Here is a 23,331-nt window from a genome sequence, read left to right as displayed (position 1 = left end):
TGTGATCTAGACCATGTTCAGGAGACCACCTGGCATCAAAATCAAAGACTTGAGCCTCAGACTTCTAGAGTTTTCAGTCAGGTTTGATCTGGACTGAACAAACATGATTCCCCACTGAGACCAAATCAGTGATCATGTGATCCATCAGTTTACTTCTGTGATTGGTTCTTATTATAATGAGACATTTAAAACAACACTGGTTAATAATGTCGTTAATGATGTCATCGTAGAGAGTCTCATTTACACTGATAGACCTTTAAATGTGCACGTGTCACCCAGCCCTAGCAGAGCTGTGAGAGAGGAAGCAGAGGAACAAAGAGGAAACACTCACAGGCAGACATCTGGAAAAGATTGAGGACAAAGAGAGCGAGGAGAGAGAGAGAGAGAGAGAGAGAGAGAGAGAGAGTAAAACCTCTGCGTGGAAAATTTCATGAGCCAAACATCCAGTTAAGGAGGAGGACAGAGACACCACAGAAGAAGAGGAATAAAAACAAGACGACGGATAGAAAGAGTAGAAGAAGAGAAGTCTGAGTAGAAGAAGAAAGCGTTCCAGCTGCTGATCCGTGGAGTGTTTTCAAGGATTTCTGAGACAAACATCAAACTTTGAGCCGGAGGTGGAGAGACTCAGAGACGCCAGGTAAACTTTGAACTACACCTTTAATTCTACTGAGTTAGGACTGAAGGAAAGACTAGACTTCTCTTTAGACTTCTCTGTATATTAGAGTTCAGATAGACCGGGGTTAGAACCAGACTGATAGACTAGAGGGTGGACATGAGGGCTGACAGCTCTCTGGGCTGCTGGGAATCCCTTAAGCTTAGGGCCAACGGACTTTGGTGCAAATCCAAAGAGATGTCCTTGAAGGGTTCATGAGAATAGGACATCATTATTGAGAACCTGGAAACTCCTCCGACCTCTGACCTCTGAGACAGACACTGAGGAATAAACAGCTAAGACTGGAATAAAAGAGGGACATATGCTGGATAGATTAGACCTCCACAGTTAACAGGAAGTCTTTACTACTGCTGCTCATTAACGTGATCCATGACCTCACACAGGTCCTATCAAAGCATTGATCCCCATGGATATCATACCCTTTTATTGATTTATCAGTAATGTTCTTTATAATTTGGCTTTTTTGACATAAAAATACATAAACCCTCTTTAATGTCAAAGTGAAAACAGATTTCTACTCAGTAATGTCAATGAAATAAAAACCTGTAAAATCAGTGTCTGCATAAATATTCAACTCCGTTAAAGAGACTGAGCTGATCCAGCAGAGGTCCAGACAGTTGGTGCTAGTAGTCTCACCTGAGCCTGGAAGGTCCAGTCACTGGTTCATCAGTATTCATGGCTACCATTACACCATGAAGACAAAAGAACACTCAGAGTAAAGGTGATTTAAAGTCTAAGTCAGAGGATGGAGACAGAAACATCTCCAAGTCTCTGAACATCCCCCAGAGTTCAGTTCAATTCATCATGAAGGAATGAAGGAATATGTCACATGTGTAAATCTGCCTAGATCAGACCGTCCTCACAGACTGAGTGGGCGTGCAAGAAGGAGACTAGTGAGAGAGGACACCAAGACACCTATGACTACTCTGAAGGAGCTCCAAGCTTCAGTAGCTGAGATGGAGAGACTCTGCAGACAACAACTGTTGGCCGGGTTCTTCACCAGTCAGAGCTTTATGGGAGAGTGGCAAAGAGAAAGACACTGTTGAAGAAAACTCAGATTCAATCTGGACTAGAGTTCACCAGAAGGACTGTGGGAGACTCCATGGTCAAGAGGAAGAAAGGTCTTTGGTCTGATGAGACCAGAATGGAGCTTTGAGACCATCAGACAAGACGCCAAACACTGACATCACCACAAACACACCATCCCCACTGTGGAGCACGCTGGTGGCAGCATCATGCTGTGGGGGCGCTTCTCAGCAGCATCATGCTAGGGGGATGCTTCTCAGCAGCATCATGCTAGGGGGATGCTTCTCAGCAGCATTGTGCTGTGGGGATGCTTCTCAGCAGCCCTGGAAGGCTTGTAGAGGGTCAAATGAATGCAGCAGAATCTAAGAAAATCTGCTTAGAGAAGATTTATTCTCCAGTCAGACAATGAGCCGTAGCATCCAGAGAAAGCTACACAGAAATGCAGACACTAATTCTACATCAGTTGTCAATACTTTGTAGAAATCTATTTTCACTTTGACATTAAAGAGTTTTTCCACAAAGAATTCCAACCTCTACTGACCCTGACCGATTAATGAGATCAATAAAAGGTCTGTACTTTTATAGGCGCTGTAAACCACTCCTCTCTAATCCCTCTATTCTCTTTTCTAACATCATATTCTTAGATAAACGCCCTTTAGAGAGTGATCATGAAGATCAGACGTCCTTAAACTGAAGCTGAGCCTAATGCTGATGTAATCAGATTACTGTGGTAATCATCTGAATCTTCTAAGGCCGGTTTACTCAGACTACCAGGATTTCTCTGAATCTTCTAAGGCCGGTTTACTCAGACTACCAGGATTTCTCTGAATCTTCTAAGGCCGGTTTACTCAGACTACCAGGATTTCTCTGAATCTTCTAAGGCCGGTTTACTCAGACTACCAGGATTTCTCTGTCATTTAGAAGGAAAACAACCCCTGGAATAAAGACAGTAACTAAAACGTTACAGCAGAATCAGTAAGTTTGGAAAATCGAGCGGTTTAAAGACAGGATGATAAATCTGAGAGGATAAATCAAACCTGCTAAGTAATCACACTGAGCTCCTGCTATGAATCATGGGAAATTCCTTCAGCAGTATAATTTGGTCCTCAGAGGAGGGGAGGGACTTCCTTCCTGTCAGCAGTTTGACTTCCTGTCTGTGAGGTCAACAGTCAGTGTCAGGACAAACACACATACACACCCCATTACACACACACCCACACACACCTACACCCACATGCACACACACAAATACACACAGATCATTTGAAATCAAACACTGACACACCACTGTGGATGAGACGCTGCAGACCGCCATTATTGGATAACTGATTTTAATCATCAGAAGTAGAAATGACTGCCGTCCAGGACCTAAGGTGCTCTTAAACGCTGTCCACTTTTGGATGAGGGGATCTGCAGAGCGGTGAGGTCTCTGTTTTCCCTTAGCTCTCTGATTTCCTCTGTCCTCTGGGCTAAAGGTTCGACTGGTAAAGTCAACAACAAAGAGGAAGTTGGCAACTTTGTCTGCTGCCTCCTTTAGGAGCAATTATCTCAGAGTTTCACTAACATAAACCCCTATCACTTATCTCCAACCTCTTTACAAATGCTGACAACGTTTTCATGCAATTTCTAAAGCTCTCACTTGAGTAAAAACCACGGGCAAAGATCCATTTTTTAGTCTCAGTCTTTTTGTTCATTGATCGATAACAATACTGATTAATCAGCAGTTAGATTAGGACTGAACATTTTTGATTTCCCTAAAGAAGCATCCCGTCTGGAAAAGTCTGAGTTTACATTAAGATCTATGTGGCTCAGATCTGTCTTCAAAGAACGGATTATCCTGGTCAAAGACCCAGACAGGTTCAGGATCTGGTTCAGTAGAGGAGGATGGTACCTTCCACACTTAGAGCACAGAAGCTGTGTGAAATCGAGGCAGAACTTCCCCAAAAAACTGCTCTCCTCAAAAAAGTATTTGGTCCGCAGTTATAAACAGAAAAACATAGCCACACATCTCCTACTCACAGCAAAGATTTGAGGTCAAAAGGACCAGTGGTTTTGGCTTCAAAGCGGGACCGGCATCCCTTCAGCTCCCCATCTGCAGCAATACAACTGTTGAACAAAGATCCCAGGGTGCGATCTTTCAGAACCGATTTTTCAACTCACTCTTGAGGGATGATTTTTCTCATCACGCACATAAAAACATATCACCGCGTTCAGCATCTTCTGCTGATTCTCACGATATCTTTGGTTTTCTGCTAGCTTTCACAAGTACGGCTTACATTAATTTTGTTTGAGTGCATGTTCTGGCCACTCAACTCAAGTTTCTGAGCTGTTTTTTTTACAGAAGCTTTCACAGGTGGGACTAATTAGCTTTGATCTCAGCTGGGACTGATTAGCTATGATGTCATACAGGCTTTGATCACCATAGCAACCTGGGAGTCTTTCAGACACACGCAACATGTCACGCATGAACATGCTCTAAAACTGTCACATACAAGTGGCTTTAATTTATGGTTTTTAAAGCTCTCATCTGAACAATATTATAAAACAATGTGCTTTAGTGTAAATCTGGAGACAAAATTCTAAAAAATTCTCTTTTTAAATTTTTCTTTTTTTACATTTTTCACTAATCAGGTATTGCACTCTTCAGCTTTTATGCAAATTTCAACTATTTTTATGCTTTTTGGCTATTTAAAGCCTTTTAGCTATTTACACAATTTATATGCTATTTCAGCTATTTCATGCTATTTAGCTATTTTATGCTTTTTTAAGAGAATTTTATGCTATTGTCAGCTATTTTTATGCTATTTAGCTATTTTTGCCATTTTCAAGGACTTTTTTTGGTATTGTCAGCTATTTTTATGCTTTTTAGCTATTTTTTGCTATTTTCGGGGATTTTTTTATGCTATTTTCAACTTTTTTTTTTCCTTTTTCAGGTTTTTCAGCAGTTCTTTCACAGTTCAGCTCTCAGCATCCCCACACAATTTCAGCTGAAATTGCATTTTTACGTAGTTTATTATTACTCCTCTCTTTCTCTCTCCGGTTCTGACCCTGGGTCAGGGTTTTTGTTTCTGTTTTATTGCCATGGGTAGCTCTGTTTCCTCCCTGCAGTGTTGAGTGTCTGTCTGTGGGCGTGTCTGTCTGATTAGGAGCTGATTCTAATTGGCTGTTTCTCCAAAGTGCCGCTGTCTGAGTGAGTCCAACCACTCCTCCAGCCTGTAAATACCATTCTGCTCAGCCCTTCACCCACTAACTCTAAAGAAGACGATACATAGCTCTCTGTGTTTGGACTGTTGGAGTCGTGTGAGCTGTGTGGAGAGTTGTCTAAAGGTTCAGGGCATTTGGTAAATTTAGCTGTTGTCCATTGTTTGTTGCTGAATAATCTTGCTTTTGTTCATTCTCTCTGAATGAGCTCATGTGCAAAGCCGGATAACTGAGAGTATTGTAGGCTTAACTTGTACCTGTCTGACTTGGGAGTGGGATGAGTGGGTCCACAGGTTCCCCTAGACCAGGGACATAAGTCCTCAAACACTCTTAGATGTTTGTCCCTGATAAATCAAATCTCTGCCTCTGTGTTCCAGGATGTCCGTGTCTCGGAGGTGTCTGTGCTGTGTCAAATATCTCATGTTCGTCTTCAACCTCATCTTCTGGGTCAGTATTTCTTCATTTCAGTCTGGCTAAGGCTGCATTCACACCAGATACCATGGTCACCTGGATCTGACGTTGTCTTCAGAATCAGATCTAAATGTTTCCTGACATGACGATCAAAACAAGACATTGTTGTTTTACTGTCGTTGTTTTACTGTCAGTGTTTTACTGTCGTTGTTTTACTGTCAGTGTTTTACTGTCGTTGTTTTACTGTCAGTGTTTTACTGTCAGTGTTTTACTGTTGTTTTACTGTCAGTGTTTTACTGTCGTTGTTTTACTGTCAGTGTTTTACTGTCGTTGTTTTACTGTCAGTGTTTTACTGTCAGTGTTTTACTGTCGTTGTTTTACTGTCGTTGTTTTACTGTCAGTGTTTTACTGTCAGTGTTTTACTGTTGTTGTTTTACTGTCGTTGTTTTACTGTCAGTGTTTTACTGTCAGTGTTTTACTGTTGTTTTACTGTCGTTGTTTTACTGTCAGTGTTTTACTGTCGTTGTTTTACTGTCATTGTTTTACTGTCGTTGTTTTACTGTCAGTGTTTTACTGTCAGTGTTTTACTGTCAGTGTTTTACTGTTGTTTTACTGTCAGTGTTTTACTGTTGTTTTACTGTCAGTGTTTTACTGTCGTTGTTTTACTGTCGTTTTACTGTCAGTGTTTTACTGTCGTTGTTTTACTGTCGTTGTTTTACTGTCAGTGTTTTACTGTCAGTGTTTTACTGTCGTTGTTTTACTGTCGTTGTTTTACTGTCAGTGTTTTACTGTCAGTGTTTTACTGTCAGTGTTTTACTGCCAGTGTTTTACTGTTGTTGTTTTACTGTCGTTGTTTTACTGTCAGTGTTTTACTGTCAGTGTTTTACTGTTGTTTTACTGTCGTTGTTTTACTGTCAGTGTTTTACTGTCGTTGTTTTACTGTCGTTGTTTTACTGTCAGTGTTTTACTGTCAGTGTTTTACTTTTGTTTTACTGTCGGTGTTTTACTGTCAGTGTTTTACTGTTGTTTTACTGTCAGTGTTTTACTGTAGTTGTTTTACTGTCGTTTTACTGTCAGTGTTTTACTGTCAGTGTTTTACTGTCGTTTTACTGTCAGTGTTTTACTGTCAGTGTTTTACTGTCGTTGTTTTACTGTCAGTGTTTTACTGTCAGTGTTTTACTGTCAGTGTTTTACTGTTGTTGTTTTACTGTCAGTGTTTTACTGTCGTTGTTTTACTGTCAGTGTTTTACTGTCAGTGTTTTACTTTTGTTTTACTGTCGTTTTACTGTCAGTGTTTTACTGTCAGTGTTTTACTGTTGTTGTTTTACTGTCAGTGTTTTACTGTCGTTTTACTGTCAGTGTTTTACTGTCAGTGTTTTACTGTCGTTGTTTTACTGTCAGTGTTTTACTGTCAGTGTTTTACTGTTGTTGTTTTACTGTTGTTGTTTTACTGTCGTTGTTTCACTGTCAGTGTTTTACTGTCAGTGTTTTACTGTTGTTTTACTGTCAGTGTTTTACTGTCAGTGTTTTACTGTCGTTGTTTTACTGTCGTTGTTTTACTGTCAGTGTTTTACTGTCGTTTTACTGTCAGTGTTTTACTGTCAGTGTTTTACTGTTGTTTTACTGTCGTTGTTTTACTGTCGTTGTTTTACTGTCGTTGTTTTACTGTCAGTGTTTTACTGTCGTTGTTTTACTGTCGTTGTTTTACTGTCAGTGTTTTACTGTCAGTGTTTTACTGTCGTTGTTTTACTGTCGTTGTTTTACTGTCAGTGTTTTACTGTCAGTGTTTTACTGTCGTTGTGTTACTGTCGTTGTTTTACTGTCAGTGTTTTACTGTCGTTTTACTGTCAGTGTTTTACTGTCAGTGTTTTACTGTCGTTGTTTTACTGTCGTTTTACTGTCAGTGTTTTACTGTCAGTGTTTTACTGTCGTTGTTTTACTGTCAGTGTTTTACTGTCAGTGTTTTACTGTCGTTGTTTTACTGTCAGTGTTTTACTGTCAGTGTTTTACTGTTGTTTTACTGTCAGTGTTTTACTGTCGTTGTTTTACTGTCGTTGTTTTACTGTCAGTGTTTTACTGTCAGTGTTTTACTGTTGTTTTACTGTCAGGGTTTTACTGTCAGTGTTTTACTGTTGTTGTTTTACTGTCAGTGTTTTACTGTCAGTGTTTTACTGTCGTTGTTTTACTGTCGTTTTACTGTCAGTGTTTTACTGTCAGTGTTTTACTGTCGTTGTTTTACTGTCGTTGTTTTACTGTCAGTGTTTTACTGTCAGTGTTTTACTGTCGTTGTTTTACTGTCAGTGTTTTACTGTCAGTGTTTTACTGTTGTTGTTTTACTGTCGTTGTTTTACTGTCAGTGTTTTACTGTCAGTGTTTTACTGTCGTTGTTTTACTGTCAGTGTTTTACTGTCGTTGTTTTACTGTCGTTGTTTTACTGTCAGTGTTTTACTGTCAGTGTTTTACTGTCAGTGTTTTACTGTTGTTTTACTGTCAGTGTTTTACTGTCGTTGTTTTACTGTCGTTTTACTGTCAGTGTTTTACTGGCAGTGTTTTACTGTCGTTGTTTTACTGTCGTTGTTTTACTGTCAGTGTTTTACTGTCAGTGTTTTACTGTCGTTGTTTTACTGTCGTTGTTTTACTGTCAGTGTTTTACTGTCAGTGTTTTACTGTCGTTGTTTTACTGTCAGTGTTTTACTGCCAGTGTTTTACTGTTGTTGTTTTACTGTCGTTGTTTTACTGTCAGTGTTTTACTGTCAGTGTTTTACTGTTGTTTTACTGTCGTTGTTTTACTGTCAGTGTTTTACTGTCGTTGTTTTACTGTCGTTGTTTTACTGTCAGTGTTTTACTGTCAGTGTTTTACTTTTGTTTTACTGTCGGTGTTTTACTGTCAGTGTTTTACTGTTGTTTTACTGTCAGTGTTTTACTGTCGTTGTTTTACTGTCGTTTTACTGTCAGTGTTTTACTGTCAGTGTTTTACTGTCGTTTTACTGTCAGTGTTTTACTGTCAGTGTTTTACTGTCGTTGTTTTACTGTCAGTGTTTTACTGTCAGTGTTTTACTGTTGTTGTTTTACTGTCAGTGTTTTACTGTCGTTGTTTTACTGTCGTTGTTTTACTGTCAGTGTTTTACTGTCGTTGTTTTACTGTCAGTGTTTTACTGTCAGTGTTTTACTGTCAGTGTTTTACTGTTGTTGTTTTACTGTCAGTGTTTTACTGTCGTTTTACTGTCAGTGTTTTACTGTCAGTGTTTTACTGTCGTTGTTTTACTGTCGTTTTACTGTCAGTGTTTTACTGTCAGTGTTTTACTGTCGTTTTACTGTCAGTGTTTTACTGTCAGTGTTTTACTGTCGTTGTTTTACTGTCAGTGTTTTACTGTCAGTGTTTTACTGTCAGTGTTTTACTGTTGTTGTTTTACTGTTGTTTTACTGTCGTTGTTTCACTGTCAGTGTTTTACTGTCAGTGTTTTACTGTTGTTTTACTGTCAGTGTTTTACTGTCAGTGTTTTACTGTCGTTGTTTTACTGTCAGTGTTTTACTGTCAGTGTTTTACTGTCGTTTTACTGTCAGTGTTTTACTGTCAGTGTTTTACTGTTGTTTTACTGTCGTTGTTTTACTGTCGTTGTTTTACTGTCGTTGTTTTACTGTCAGTGTTTTACTGTCAGTGTTTTACTGTCGTTGTTTTACTGTCAGTGTTTTACTGTCAGTGTTTTACTGTCGTTGTTTTACTGTCGTTGTTTTACTGTCAGTGTTTTACTGTCAGTGTTTTACTGTTGTTGTTTTACTGTCGTTGTTTTACTGTCAGTGTTTTACTGTCAGTGTTTTACTGTCGTTGTGTTACTGTCGTTGTTTTACTGTCAGTGTTTTACTGTCAGTGTTTTACTGTCAGTGTTTTACTGTCGTTGTTTTACTGTCGTTGTTTTACTGTCAGTGTTTTACTGTCAGTGTTTTACTGTCGTTGTTTTACTGTCGTTGTTTTACTGTCAGTGTTTTACTGTTGTTGTTTTACTGTCGTTGTTTTACTGTCAGTGTTTTACTGTCAGTGTTTTACTGTTGTTGTTTTACTGTCAGTGTTTTACTGTCGTTGTTTTACTGTCGTTGTTTTACTGTCAGTGTTTTACTGTCAGTGTTTTACTGTTGTTGTTTTACTGTCAGTGTTTTACTGTCAGTGTTTTACTGTCGTTGTTTTACTGTCGTTGTTTTACTGTCAGTGTTTTACTGTCAGTGTTTTACTGTCGTTTTACTGTCGTTGTTTTACTGTCAGTGTTTTACTGTCAGTGTTTTACTGTCGTTGTTTTACTGTCGTTGTTTTACTGTCAGTGTTTTACTGTCAGTGTTTTACTGTCGTTGTTTTACTGTCAGTGTTTTACTGTCAGTGTTTTACTGTCAGTGTTTTACTGTCGTTTTACTGTCGTTGTTTTACTGTCAGTGTTTTACTGTCGTAGTTTTACTGTCAGTGTTTTACTGTCAGTGTTTTACTGTCAGTGTTTTACTGTCGTTTTACTGTCGTTGTTTTACTGTCAGTGTTTTACTGTCGTTGTTTTACTGTCAGTGTTTTACTGTCAGTGTTTTACTGTCGTTGTTTTACTGTCAGTGTTTTACTGTCAGTGTTTTACTGTCGTTGTTTTACTGTCAGTGTTTTACTGTCAGTGTTTTACTGTCAGTGTTTTACTGTTGTTGTTTTACTGTCAGTGTTTTACTGTCAGTGTTTTACTGTCGTTGTTTTACTGTCAGTGTTTTACTGTCAGTGTTTTACTGTTGTTTTACTGTCAGTGTTTTACTGTCGTTTTACTGTCGTTGTTTTACTGTCAGTGTTTTACTGTCGTAGTTTTACTGTCAGTGTTTTACTGTCAGTGTTTTACTGTCAGTGTTTTACTGTCGTTTTACTGTCGTTGTTTTACTGTCAGTGTTTTACTGTCGTAGTTTTACTGTCAGTGTTTTACTGTCAGTGTTTTACTGTCAGTGTTTTACTGTCGTTTTACTGTCGTTGTTTTACTGTCAGTGTTTTACTGTCGTTGTTTTACTGTCAGTGTTTTACTGTCAGTGTTTTACTGTCGTTGTTTTACTGTCAGTGTTTTACTGTCAGTGTTTTACTGTCGTTTTACTGTCAGTGTTTTACTGTCAGTGTTTTACTGTCAGTGTTTTACTGTCGTTTTACTGTCAGTGTTTTACTGTCAGTGTTTTACTGTCGTTGTTTTACTGTCAGTGTTTTACTGTCAGTGTTTTACTGTCAGTGTTTTACTGTTGTTGTTTTACTGTCAGTGTTTTACTGTCAGTGTTTTACTGTCGTTGTTTTACTGTCAGTGTTTTACTGTCAGTGTTTTACTGTTGTTTTACTGTCAGTGTTTTACTGTCGTTGTTTTACTGTCGTTATTTTACTGTCAGTGTTTTACTGTCAGTGTTTTACTGTTGTTGTTTTACTGTCAGTGTTTTACTGTCAGTGTTTTACTATAGTTGTTTTACTGTCAGTGTTTTACTGTCGTTGTTTTACTGTCAGTGTTTTACTGTCAGTGTTTTACTGTCGTTGTTTTACTGTCAGTGTTTTACTGTCAGTGTTTTACTGTCAGTGTTTTACTGTGTTACTGTCAGTGTTTTACTGTCAGTGTTTTACTGTCGTTGTTTTACTGTCAGTGTTTTACTGTCAGTGTTTTACTGTTGTTTTACTGTCAGTGTTTTACTGTCGTTGTTTTACTGTCAGTGTTTTACTGTTGTTTTACTGTCAGTGTTTTACTGTCAGTGTTTTACTGTCAGTGTTTTATTGTCGTTGTTTTACTGTCAGTGTTTTACTGTCAGTGTTTTACTGTCAGTGTTTTACTGTCAGTGTTTTACTGCCAGTGTTTTACTGTGTCATTGTTTTCCTGTGTCGTTGTTTACTGTTGTTGTTTTACTGTCGTTGTGTTATTGTCTTGTTGTTTTACTGTGTTGTTGTTTTACTTTGTTGTTCTACTGTGTAGTTGTTTACTGTCTCGTTGTTTACTTTGTTGTTCTACAGCATAGCTGTTTACTGTCTTGTTGTTTTTTTACTGTCGTTGTTTACTGTCTTCTTGATACTTAGTTGCTCTACTGTGTAGTTGTTTACTTTGTTGTTGTTGTGCCTCGATCAGCTGGGCGGCTGCGGTCTGTTTGGCGTCGGCGTCTGGCTCTCTTTCACTCAGGCCGAGTTCTCCTCCCTCCCTCTCTCCTTCCCGTCTCTGTCGGCCGCCAACCTGCTGCTGCTGGCTGGGGGAATCACCATGGTGACGGGCTTCCTGGGCTGTCTGGGCGCTCTGAAGGAACAGCGCTGCCTGCTGGTCATGGTGAGAAGGAGCAGCGGTGTAACCTCCTGATGTCATTATTGATACCTGATTGATCACTGATCACGCTCTCTCCTTCAGTTCTTTGTGATCCTGCTGCTGCTCGTCCTCACTGAGGTCGTTCTGGTGCTGGTCATCCACGTCTTCCATGACAAGGTGAGCTCTCATCACTGTCTTAGACAAGTCATCAGGTCATCACAGCACGTTAGAAGTAAGAGAACAAGTTCAAGATGACCACTATAAACTGAGCCATCACGCCATCACACCGTCACGCCACATTAAAGATAATACTCAGAGAAACCCCATACCTGATCACACGGTTGAATCCACAGTTATACCAGCTGTTATCCTGTTCAATGTCCTGAAGAAGCAGACTGTATTTCCTGTCAAATCACCATATATGGTCGTCGTCCTCTCTCTGTCAGCTGGACGCTAAAGCTCAGGATGAGCTGAAAGAAGGAATGAAGATCTACCCAACAGAACCAGGACTGAAGAAATCCTGGGACAACGTCCAGAAAATGGTCAGTAGAAGACCTCTTCATACTTCTGCTTCAAACAGGCAGGTACTCTACTTATCCTCACTGGTCACTTTATTAGGTACACCTGTTCAACTGCTCGCTAGCTAAAGAATCTAATCAGCCAATCACAGGGCAGCACCTGGTTCCTGGAGGCCTGTAGACATGATGAAGACGATGTGGTGAAGGTCAAAGAGCACATCAGGAAAAGGGGGTTTATTGAAGGTTTCGTGGTCGGTGGCGGTATGGTAGGTGTCCATGTCTTTTCTTCTGACCTTTCCTTCTAATGGTGAAGCAGAACTAGAGAGTCATCAGACCAGGAGACCTGTTCCCAGTCTTCTTTAGTCCAGTCTAGGTGAACTCTGTTCCCTGTCCTTACCTGAATTGAACAGCGCCCCCTGCAGTCTGCTAATGTAGGTGTCTGATTCAAGGTTTGACGTACTGAGTTCAGAGGGGTGACAGATCTCATCCCACCAAATCTCACTCAAGACCTCACAGGATCAATGAGGGGATACATGTCCAACATCATCATAAAGGTCTAGTCTGGTCTGTCTCATCTCATCCTGTCCTGTTCTGTTTGACCTGTTTCGTTTCGTCTATCTCGTCTCATCTTGCTGTCTCATTCGTGCTGTCTAGTCTCAGCTACAGTCTGCTCTGACCTCTGACCTTTAATAAGAGTTTTGGTCTGAGCTCAGAGGAGGTCTTCTCTGACTCTGTCTGTCCTCTGTAAACCTCAGAGATGGGTCTAACGGTGTGAAAATCTGCTGCCCTGTGATTGGCTGATTACATAATTGAGTTAACAAGCAGCTGAACAGCTGTGCCTAATGAAATGTCTGGTGAGTTCTACAGGAGTTTGATTACTGAGGGACTAAGTTTGTCTTTGAACCATCATGAAAACCTCCAGACAGGAGCATTAGCAATTAATCTGCGATTAATCTTTATTAACAACCGCAGTAATATCCTGTTATTCTCACAGTTTAGCTGTTATAGTGCTGATTAATCTGAGATTAATCTTTATTAACAACCACAATAATATCCTGTTATTCTCACAGTTAAGCAGTTATAGTATGGATTAATCTGGGATTAATCTTTATTAATCATCGCAGTAATATCCTGTTATTCTCACAGTTTAGTTGTTATAGTGCTGATTAATGTGAGATTAATCTTTATTAATCATCACAGTAATATCCTGTTATTCTCACAGTTAAGCTGTTATAATGCTGATTAATCTGAGATTAATCTTTATTCATCACCACAGTAATATCCTGTTATTCTGACAGTTTAGCTGTTTTAGTGCTGATTAATCTGAGATTAATCTTTATTAACAACCACAATAATATCCTGTCATTCTCACAGTTTAGCTGTTATAATGCTGATTAATCTGAGATTAATATTTATTAACAACCACAATAATATCCTGTTATTCTCACAGTTTAGCTGTTATAATGCTGATTAATCTGAGATTAATCTTTATTGACAACCACAATAATATCCTGTTATTCTCAAAGTTTAGCTGTTATAATGCTAATTAATCTGAGATTAATATTTATTAACAACCACAATAATATCCTGTTATTCTCACAGTTTAGTTGTTATAATGCTGATTAATCTGAGATTAATATTTATTGACAACCACAATAATATCCTGTTATTCTTACAGTTTAGCTGTTTTAGTGCTGATTAATCTGAGATTAATCACCACAGTAATATCATGTTATTCCCACAGTTTAGCTGTTATACTGCTGATTAATCTGAGATTAATCTTTATTAACAACCACAATAATATCCTGTTATTCTCACAGTTTAGCTGTTATAATGCCGATTAATCTGAGATTAATCTTTATTAACAACCACAGTAATATCCTGTTATTCTCACAGTTTAGCTGTTATAGTGCTGATTAATCTGAGATTAATCTTTATTAACAACCACAATAATATCCTGTTATTCTCACAGTTAAGCTGTTATAGTATGGATTAATCTGGGATTAATCTTTATTAATCATCGCAGTAATATCCTGTTATTCTCACAGTTTAGTTGTTATAGTGCTGATTAATGTGAGATTAATCTTTATTAATCATCACAGTAATATCCTGTTATTCTCACAGTTAAGCTGTTATAATGCTGATTAATCTGAGATTAATCTTTATTCATCACCACAGTAATATCCTGTTATTCTGACAGTTTAGCTGTTTTAGTGCTGATTAATCTGAGATTAATCACCACAGTAATATCCTGTTATTCCCACAGTTTAGCTGTTATACTGCTGATTAATCTGAGATTAATCTTTATTAACAACCACAATAATATCCTGTCATTCTCACAGTTTAGCTGTAATAATGCTGATTAATCTGAGATTAATATTTATTAACAACCACAATAATATCCTGTTATTCTCACAGTTTAGCTGTTATAATGCTGATTAATCTGAGATTAATCTTTATTGACAACCACAATAATATCCTGTTATTCTCAAAGTTTAGCTGTTATAATGCTAATTAATCTGAGATTAATATTTATTAACAACCACAATAATATCCTGTTATTCTCACAGTTTAGTTGTTATAATGCTGATTAATCTGAGATTAATATTTATTGACAACCACAATAATATCCTGTTATTCTCACAGTTTAGCTGTTTTAGTGCTGATTAATCTGAGATTAATCACCACAGTAATATCATGTTATTCCCACAGTTTAGCTGTTATACTACTGATTAATCTGAGATTAATCTTTATTAACAACCACAATAATATCCTGTTATTCTCACAGTTTAGCTGTTATAATGCCGATTAATCTGAGATTTATGTTTATTAACAACCACAGTAATATCCTGTTATTCTCACAGTTTAGCTGTTATAGTGCTGATTAATCTGAGATTAATCTTTAGTAAAACCCACAATAATATCCTGTTATTCTCACAGTTAAGCTGTTATAATGTTGATTAATCTGAGATTAATCTTTATTAACAACCACAGTAATATCCTGTTATTCTCACAGTTTAGCTGTTATAATGCTGATTAATCTGAGATTAATCTTTATTGACAACCACAATAATATCCTGTTATTCTCAAAGTTTAGCTGTTATAATGCTAATTAATCTGAGATTAATATTTATTAACAACCACAATAATATCCTGTTATTCTCACAGTTTAGTTGTTATAATGCTGATTAATCTGAGATTAATATTTATTGACAACCACAATAATATCCTGTTATTCTTACAGTTTAGCTGTTTTAGTGCTGATTAATCTGAGATTAATCACCACAGTAATATCATGTTATTCCCACAGTTTAGCTGTTATACTGCTGATTAATCTGAGATTAATCTTTATTAACAACCACAATAATATCCTGTTATTCTCACAGTTTAGCTGTTATAATGCCGATTAATCTGAGATTAATCTTTATTAACAACCACAGTAATATCCTGTTATTCTCACAGTTTAGCTGTTATAGTGCTGATTAATCTGAGATTAATCTTTATTGACAACCACAATAATATCCTGTTATTCTCAAAGTTTAGCTGTTATAATGCTAATTAATCTGAGATTAATATTTATTAACAACCACAATAATATCCTGTTATTCTCACAGTTTAGTTGTTATAATGCTGATTAATCTGAGATTAATCTTTATTGACAACCACAATAATATCCTGTTATTCTTACAGTTTAGCTGTTTTAGTGCTGATTAATCTGAGATTAATCACCACAGTTATATCATGTTATTCCCACAGTTTAGCTGTTATACTGCTGATTGATCTGAGATTAATCTTTATCAACAACCACAATAATATCCTGTTATTCTCACAGTTTAGCTGTTATAATGCCGATTAATCTGAGATTAATCTTTATTAACAACCACAGTAATATCCTGTTATTCTCACAGTTTAGCTGTTATACTGCTGATTAATCTTTGTTAATCTTTAGTAAAAACCACAATAATATCCTGTTATTCTCACAGTTTAGCTGTTATAATGCTGATTAATCTGAGATAAATGTTTATTCATCACCACAATAATATCCTGTTATTCTTACAGTTTAGCTGTTTTAGTGCTGATTAATCTGAGATTAATCACCACAGTAATATCCTGTTATTCCCACAGTTTAGCTGTCATATTGCTGATTCATCTGAGATTAATCTTTATTCATCACCACAGTAATATCCTGTTATTGTCACAGTTTAGCTGTTATAATGCTGATTAATCTGAAATTAATCTTTATTAACAACCACAATAATATCCTGTTATTCTCACAGTTTAGCTGTTGTACTGCTGATTAATCTGAGATTAATCTTTATTTATCACTAAGTATTATCCTGTTATTCTCACAGTTTAGCTGTTATAGTGCTGATTAATCTGAGATTAATCTTTAGTAAAACCCACAATAATATCCATTTATTCTCACAGTTAAGCTGTTATAATGTTGATTAATCTGAGATTAATCTTTATTAACAACCACAGTAATATCCTGTTATTCTCACAGTTTAGCTGTTATAGTGCTGATTAATCTGAGATTAATCTTTAGTTAAACCCACAATAATATCCTGTTATTCTCACAGTTAAGCTGTTATAATGTTGATTAATCTGAGATTAATCTTTATTAACAACCACAGTAATATCCTGTTATTCTCACAGTTAAGCTGTTATAATGCTGATTAATCTGAGATTAATCATTATTGACAACCACAATAATATCCTCTTATTCTCAAAGTTTAGCTGTTATAATGCTAATTAATCTGAGATTAATATTTATTAACAACCACAATAATATCCTGTTATTCTCACAGTTTAGTTGTTATAATGCTGATTAATCTGAGATTAATATTTATTGACAACCACAATAATATCCTGTTATTCTTACAGTTTAGCTGTTTTAGTGCTGATTAATCTGAGATTAATCACCACAGTAATATCATGTTATTCCCACAGTTTAGCTGTTATAATGCTGATTAATCTGAGATTAATCTTTATTGACAACCACAATAATATCCTGTTATTCTCAAAGTTTAGCTGTTATAATGCTAATTAATCTGAGATTAATATTTATTAACAACCACAATAATATCCTGTTATTCTCACAGTTTAGTTGTTATAATGCTGATTAATCTGAGATTAATATTTATTGACAACCACAATAATATCCTGTTATTCTTACAGTTTAGCTGTTTTAGTGCTGATTAATCTGAGATTAATCACCACAGTAATATCATGTTATTCCCACAGTTTAGCTGTTATACTGCTGATTAATCTGAGATTAATCTTTATTAACAACCACAATAATATCCTGTTATTCTCACAGTTTAGCTGTTATAATGCCGATTAATCTGAGATTAATCTTTATTAACAACCACAGTAATATCCTGTTATTCTCACAGTTTAGCTGTTATACTGCTGATTAATCTTTGTTAATCTTTAGTAAAAACCACAATAATATCCTGTTATTCTCACATTTTAGCTGTTATAATGCTGATTAATCTGAGATAAATGTTAATTCATCACCACAATAATATCCTGTTATTCTCACAGTTTAGCTGTTTTAGTGCTGATTAATCTGAGATTAATCACCACAGTAATATCCTGTTATTCCCACAGTTTAGCTGTCATATTGCTGATTCATCTGAGATTAATCTTCATTCATCACCACAGTAATATCCTGTTATTGTCACAGTTTAGCTGTTATAATGCTGATTAATCTGAAATTAATCTTTATTAACAACCACAATAATATCCTGTTATTCTCACAGTTTAGCTGTTGTACTGCTGATTAATCTGAGATTAATCTTTATTAATCACTAAGTATTATCCTGTTATTCTCACAGTTAAGCTGTTATAGTGCTGATTAATCTGAGATTAATCTTTAGTAAAACCCACAATAATATCCTGTTATTCTCACAGTTAAGATGTTATAATGTTGATTAATCTGAGATTAATCTTTATTAACAACCACAGTAATATCCTGTTATTCTCACAGTTTAGCTGTATAATGCTGATTCATCTGAGATAAATCTTTATTAACAACCACAATAATATCCTGTTATTCTCACAGTTTAGTTGTTATAGTGCTGATTAATGTGAGATTAATCTTTATTAATCATCACAGTAATATCCTGTTATTCTTGCAGTTTAGCTGTTATAGTGCTGATTAATCTGAGATTAATCTTTATTAACAACCACAATAATATCCTGTTATTCTCGCAGTTTAGCTGTTATAATGCTGATTAATCTTTATTAACAACCACAACAATATCCTGTTGTTTCTCACATTTTAGCTGTCATATTGCTGATTAATCAGAGATTAATCTTTATTAACAACCACAGTAATATCCTGTTATTCTCACAGTTTAGCTGTTATAGTGCTGATTATTCTGAGACTAATCTTTATTCATCACTATAGAAATATCCTGTTATTCTCAAATTTTGGCTGTTTTAGTGCTGATTAATCTGAGACTTATCTGAGATTAATCACCACAGTAATACCCTTTTATTCTCACAGTTTAGCTGTTATAGTGCTGATTAATCTGAAATTAAACTTTATTAACAACCACAGTAATATCCTGTTTTTCTCACAGTTTAGCTGGTGTAATGCTGATTAATCTGAGATTAATCTTTATTAACAACCACAGTTATATCCTGTTTTTCTCACATTTTAGCTGGTATAATGCTGATTAATCTGAGATTAATCTTTATTTATCACTAAGTATTATCCTGTTATTCTCACAGTTTAGCTGTTATAGTGCTGATTCATCTGAGATTAATCTTTATTAACAACCACAGTAATATCCTGTTATTCTCACAGTTAAGCTGTTATAGTGCTGATTAATCTGAGATTAATCTTTATTAACAACCACAGTAATATCCTGTTATTCTCACAGATTAGCTGTTATAGTGCTGATTATTCTGAGATTAATATTTATTCATCACCACAGCAATATTCTGTTATTCTCAAAGTTTAGCTGTTGTAGTGCTGATTAATCTGAGATTAATCTTTATTCATCACTATAGAAATACCCTGTTATTCTCACATTTTGGCTGTTATAGTGCTGATTAATCTAAAATTTATCTGAGATTAATCACCACAGTAATATCCTTTTATTCTCACAGTTTAGCTGTCATATTGCTGATTCATCTGAGATTAATCTTTATTCATCACCACAGTAATATCCTGTTATTGTCACAGTTTAGCTGTTATAATGCTGATTAATCTGAAATTAATCTTTATTAACAACCACAGTAATTTCCTGTTTTTCTCACAGTTTAGCTGTTTCAGTGCTGATTAATCTGAGATTAATCTTTATTTATCACTAAGTATTATCCTGTTATTCTCACAGTTTAGCTGTTATAGTGCTAATTCATCCGAGATTAATCTTTATTAACAACCACAGTAATATCCTGTTATTCTCACAGTTTACCTGTTATAATGCTGATTAATCTGAGATAAATCTTTATTCAACACCACAGAAATATCCTGTTATTCTCACAGTTTAGCTGTTATAATGCTGATTAATCTGAGATTAATCTTTATTAACAACAACAGAAATATCCTGTTATTCCGACAGTTTAGTTGTTTTAGTGCTGATTAATCTGAGATTAATCTGTATTAACAACCACAATAATATCGTGTTATTCTCACAGTTTAGCTGTTATAGTGCTGACTAATGTGAGATTAATATTTATTTATCACTAAGTATTATCATGTTATTCTCAGTTTAGCTGTTATAGTGCTGATTACTCTGAGATTAATCTTTATTCATCACCACAGTAATATCCTGTTATTCTGACAGTTTAGCTGGTATAATGCTGATTAATCTGAGATAAATCTTTATTCACCACCACAGAAATATCCTGTTATTCTCACAGTTTAGCTGTTATACTGCTGATTAATCTGAGATTAATCTTTATTTCCCACTAAGTATTATTATGTTATTCTCACAGTTTAGCTGTTTCAGTGCTGATTAATCTGAGATTAATATTTATTAACAACCACAATAATATCCTGTTATTCTCACAGTTTAGCTGTTATAATGCTGATTAATCTGAGATTAATCTTCATTTATCACCACAGCAATATTCTGTTTTTCTCACATTGTAACTGTTATAGTGCTGATTAATCTGAGATTAACCTTTATTAACAACAACAGTATTATCCTGTTATTCTCACAGTTTAGCTGTTATAATGCTGATTAATCTGAGATTAATATTTATTAACAACCACAATAATCTCCTGTTATTCTCACAGTTTAGCTGTTATAGTGTTGATTCATCTGAGATTAATATTCATTTATCAACACAACAATATTCTGTTTTATCTCACATTGTAGCTGTTATAGTGCTGGTTAATCTGAGATTAATCTTTTTTCATCATCACAGTTATATCTTGTTATTCTCATAGTTTAGTTGTTATAGTGCTGGTTAATCTGAGATTAATCTCTATTCATCACCACAGTAATATCCTGATATTCTCACAGTTTAGTTGTTATAGTGCTGGTTAATCTGAGGTTAATCTTTATTCATCACCACAGTAATATCCTGTTATTCTCACAGTTTAGCTGTTATAGTGCTGGTTAATCTGAGATTAATCTTTATTCATCATCACAGTTATATCCTGTTATTCTCATAGTTTAGTTGTTATAGTGCTGATTAATCTGAGATTAATCTTTATTCATCACCACAGTAATATCCTGTTATTCTCATAGTTTAGTTGTTATAGTGCTGGTTAATCTGAGATTAATCTTTATTCATCACCACAGAAATATCCTGTTATTCTCACAGTTTAGCTGTTATAGTGCTAATTAATCTGAGATTAATCTTTGTTAATCACTATGCTAACACCTTGTTTTTCTCCTGTTGGTTGTCCCAGTTCAAGTGTTGTGGAGTGACCAATAAGACAGACTGGTATGAGGTCCTGAACGGTACCCTGCCCTCGTCCTGCTGCTCTGTGGGGTCAGATCTGTGTGTGGATGGATGGAGCGAGGTGGGTTCAGATCTATCTCAGGAATCATTTCCAGCTCCTTAATAATAAATGATGACCCACGCTAAAACCACAGTTATTCATAGGAACCTCTGCCTCAGAGCTGAACAAAGACCTGTCATATAGAAGTGTAGACCAACAGTTCATGTTTCACTTCCTCAAACCAGCAGAACTAGAATCAGCATCACTCTTCTTCTTTGGTTTCATGATGGCTGACAGCAGTCTAAGGTGCACTTAGCTCATGTTCATAATGATGGTAACTACAACAACACTACAGGTTACAGAGACTGAGCAGAGAGGAGATAAGGCTGCAGGAGGTTAGAGAATATAACACATCTGAAATCCAGAAACACACTCAAACATTCAGAGGCAACAGGTTCAAAACTCTGCAAGGAACATTCCAGACATTCCTCATGTGTGAAACAATCACAGAAACATCTGGAAAACATCACAGCAGCTCAGAGAGAGAGGAGAGTTAGAGATCAGCTCAGAGAGAGAGGAGAGTTAGAGATCAGCTCAGAGAGAGAGGAGAGTTAGAGTTCAGCTCAGAGAGAGGAGAGTTAGAGATCAGCTCAGAGAGAGAGGAGAGTTAGAGATCAGCTCAGAGAGAGGAGAGTTAGAGATCAGCTCAGACAGAGAGGAGAGTTAGAGATCAGCTCAGACAGAGGAGAGTTAGAGATCAATTCAGACAGAGAGGACAGCTAGAGATCAGCTCAGACAGAGAGGAGAGTTAGAGATCAGCTTAGAGGTCTGATCTCAGGAAGAACAGAACCAGACAGATAAAGGACAGTCCATCACTCATCAGTCTCCAGTGTCCTGTTGGTCTGTGATAACTAACCTGATCACATGTTTATTACCCCCCCTCCCCATCCATCTCCAGCCGTGCTACCAGAAGGCTCGGCAGTGGTTGCTGGATAACATCCCATCGGTGCTGGTGTTTGGAGTGTGTATCGGTGTAGTTCAGGTAATGATCTCTGATATTGATCTGATTGCTCTCATTGATCTCTCTCTGATAGATGACACTAGTGTCATAGTTAGGAGCTGCAGTCGTCTCTTGTTGTGGTTTTGTGAAGGTTTGGTTGACCCAGAAGGTTTTAGTTTTAAATCTGAAGGCTGATGAAGAGGTTCTAGAGTTCTTCTCTGACATGTTCTCCTCGTTCCTTCCGTAGATCCTGGCTCTGGTCTTCTCCATGCTCATGTATTGTCAGATTCTGTGTGCAGAGAAACATCTGGACTGAACTCAGGTCACTGATGGAGGATCCTGTCCCGGTCAGATCCATCACTAATGGACTCATTGACAGCTGATAGTGTTCCTTGTAGAGTTCTGTTTGTTGACTGATGGGAGCTAAACCAGACCGTTCCTCTGTAAGCTGTAAATAAATCTGTCTAAAGACTTCCTCTCATCAGTATGCTTTCATTTAGACTCTGATCAACAAATATCTCACGGTGTCTCCAGTGCTGGAGCTTTGCTGAGATGCTTCTGTCCTGCAGACATTTACTCACATTTATTGTTAAAGTTGGTGTCAAACTGGAGAGTTCAAATGAACCTGCACAGATCCAGAGTACAGATATCTGAGTCATGGACAGAGGAGATAGAGGACCACCACCTCCAGTCTGTCTGCATCAGAGCTTGTCTTCATTATCCAGGGCTGGAATCTTCATCATCATCATCATCATCATCATCATCATCGCTGACCCCTGCTAAATAAACGCCACTGATACTGAGCATGACTGTGACATCATCAACCAGAAAAGACAGCGAGGAGATCCGATCACTCTGGCAGCTCCATCACAAACACCTGGACATCATCTGACATCATCTTTAAAGGCAAGGATGGAATGTTGGATAAGCTTGAGATAACATCCTCTATAAAGGCAAAGATGGAATGTTGGATAAGCTTAGAGATGACCTCATCTATAAAGGCAAGGATGGAATGTTGGATAAGCTTAGAGATGACATCATCTATAAAGGCAAGGATGGAATGTTGGATAAGCTTAGAGATGACCTCATCTATAAAGGCAAGGATGGAATGTTGGATAAGCTTAGAGATGACATCATCTATAAAGGCAAGGATGGAATGTTGGATAAGCTTGAGATAACATCCTCTATAAAGGCAAAGATGGAATGTTGGATAAGCTTAGAGATGACCTCATCTATAAAGGCAAGGATGGAATGTTGGATGAGCTTAGAGATGACATCATCTATAAAGGCAAGGATGGAAAGTTGGATAAGTTTAGAGATGACAT

General features: G+C 36.6%; 1 protein-coding gene across 1 annotated transcript; it reads left to right on the top strand.

Moving 5' to 3' along the window:
- The first annotated feature begins 400 nt into the window (after window positions 1-400).
- tspan4b (tetraspanin 4b) lies at window positions 401-22,480 on the top strand. The gene is made up of 8 exons (XM_041777911.1): window positions 401-637; window positions 5,278-5,347; window positions 11,410-11,601; window positions 11,680-11,754; window positions 12,024-12,119; window positions 20,974-21,087; window positions 21,965-22,048; window positions 22,254-22,480. Exons 2-8 carry the CDS (start codon window positions 5,279-5,281, stop codon window positions 22,320-22,322), a joined length of 699 nt encoding a protein of 232 aa, XP_041633845.1. The 5' UTR covers window positions 401-637; window position 5,278; the 3' UTR covers window positions 22,323-22,480.
- The last annotated feature ends 851 nt before the right edge of the window (window positions 22,481-23,331 follow it).

Source organism: Cheilinus undulatus, linkage group 21, assembly GCF_018320785.1.
Source record: "Cheilinus undulatus linkage group 21, ASM1832078v1, whole genome shotgun sequence".
In the NCBI taxonomy this organism is placed as follows: Eukaryota; Metazoa; Chordata; class Actinopteri; order Labriformes; family Labridae; genus Cheilinus; species Cheilinus undulatus.
This window is presented reverse-complemented; position numbering and strand designations above follow the sequence as displayed.

What these genes read in the sequence shown, in the direction of transcription:
- tspan4b (XM_041777911.1), top strand. Translation starts at nt 5,279, where the DNA reads ATGTCCGTGTCTCGGAGGTGTCTGTGCTGTGTCAAATATCTCATGTTC. An exon ending in GTGTGGATGGATGGAGCGAG is followed by an intron (nt 21,088 to 21,964) that starts GTGGGTTCAGAT and finishes ATCCATCTCCAG; the next exon opens with CCGTGCTACCAGAAGGCTCG. An exon ending in TGTGTATCGGTGTAGTTCAG is followed by an intron (nt 22,049 to 22,253) that starts GTAATGATCTCT and finishes TTCCTTCCGTAG; the next exon opens with ATCCTGGCTCTGGTCTTCTC.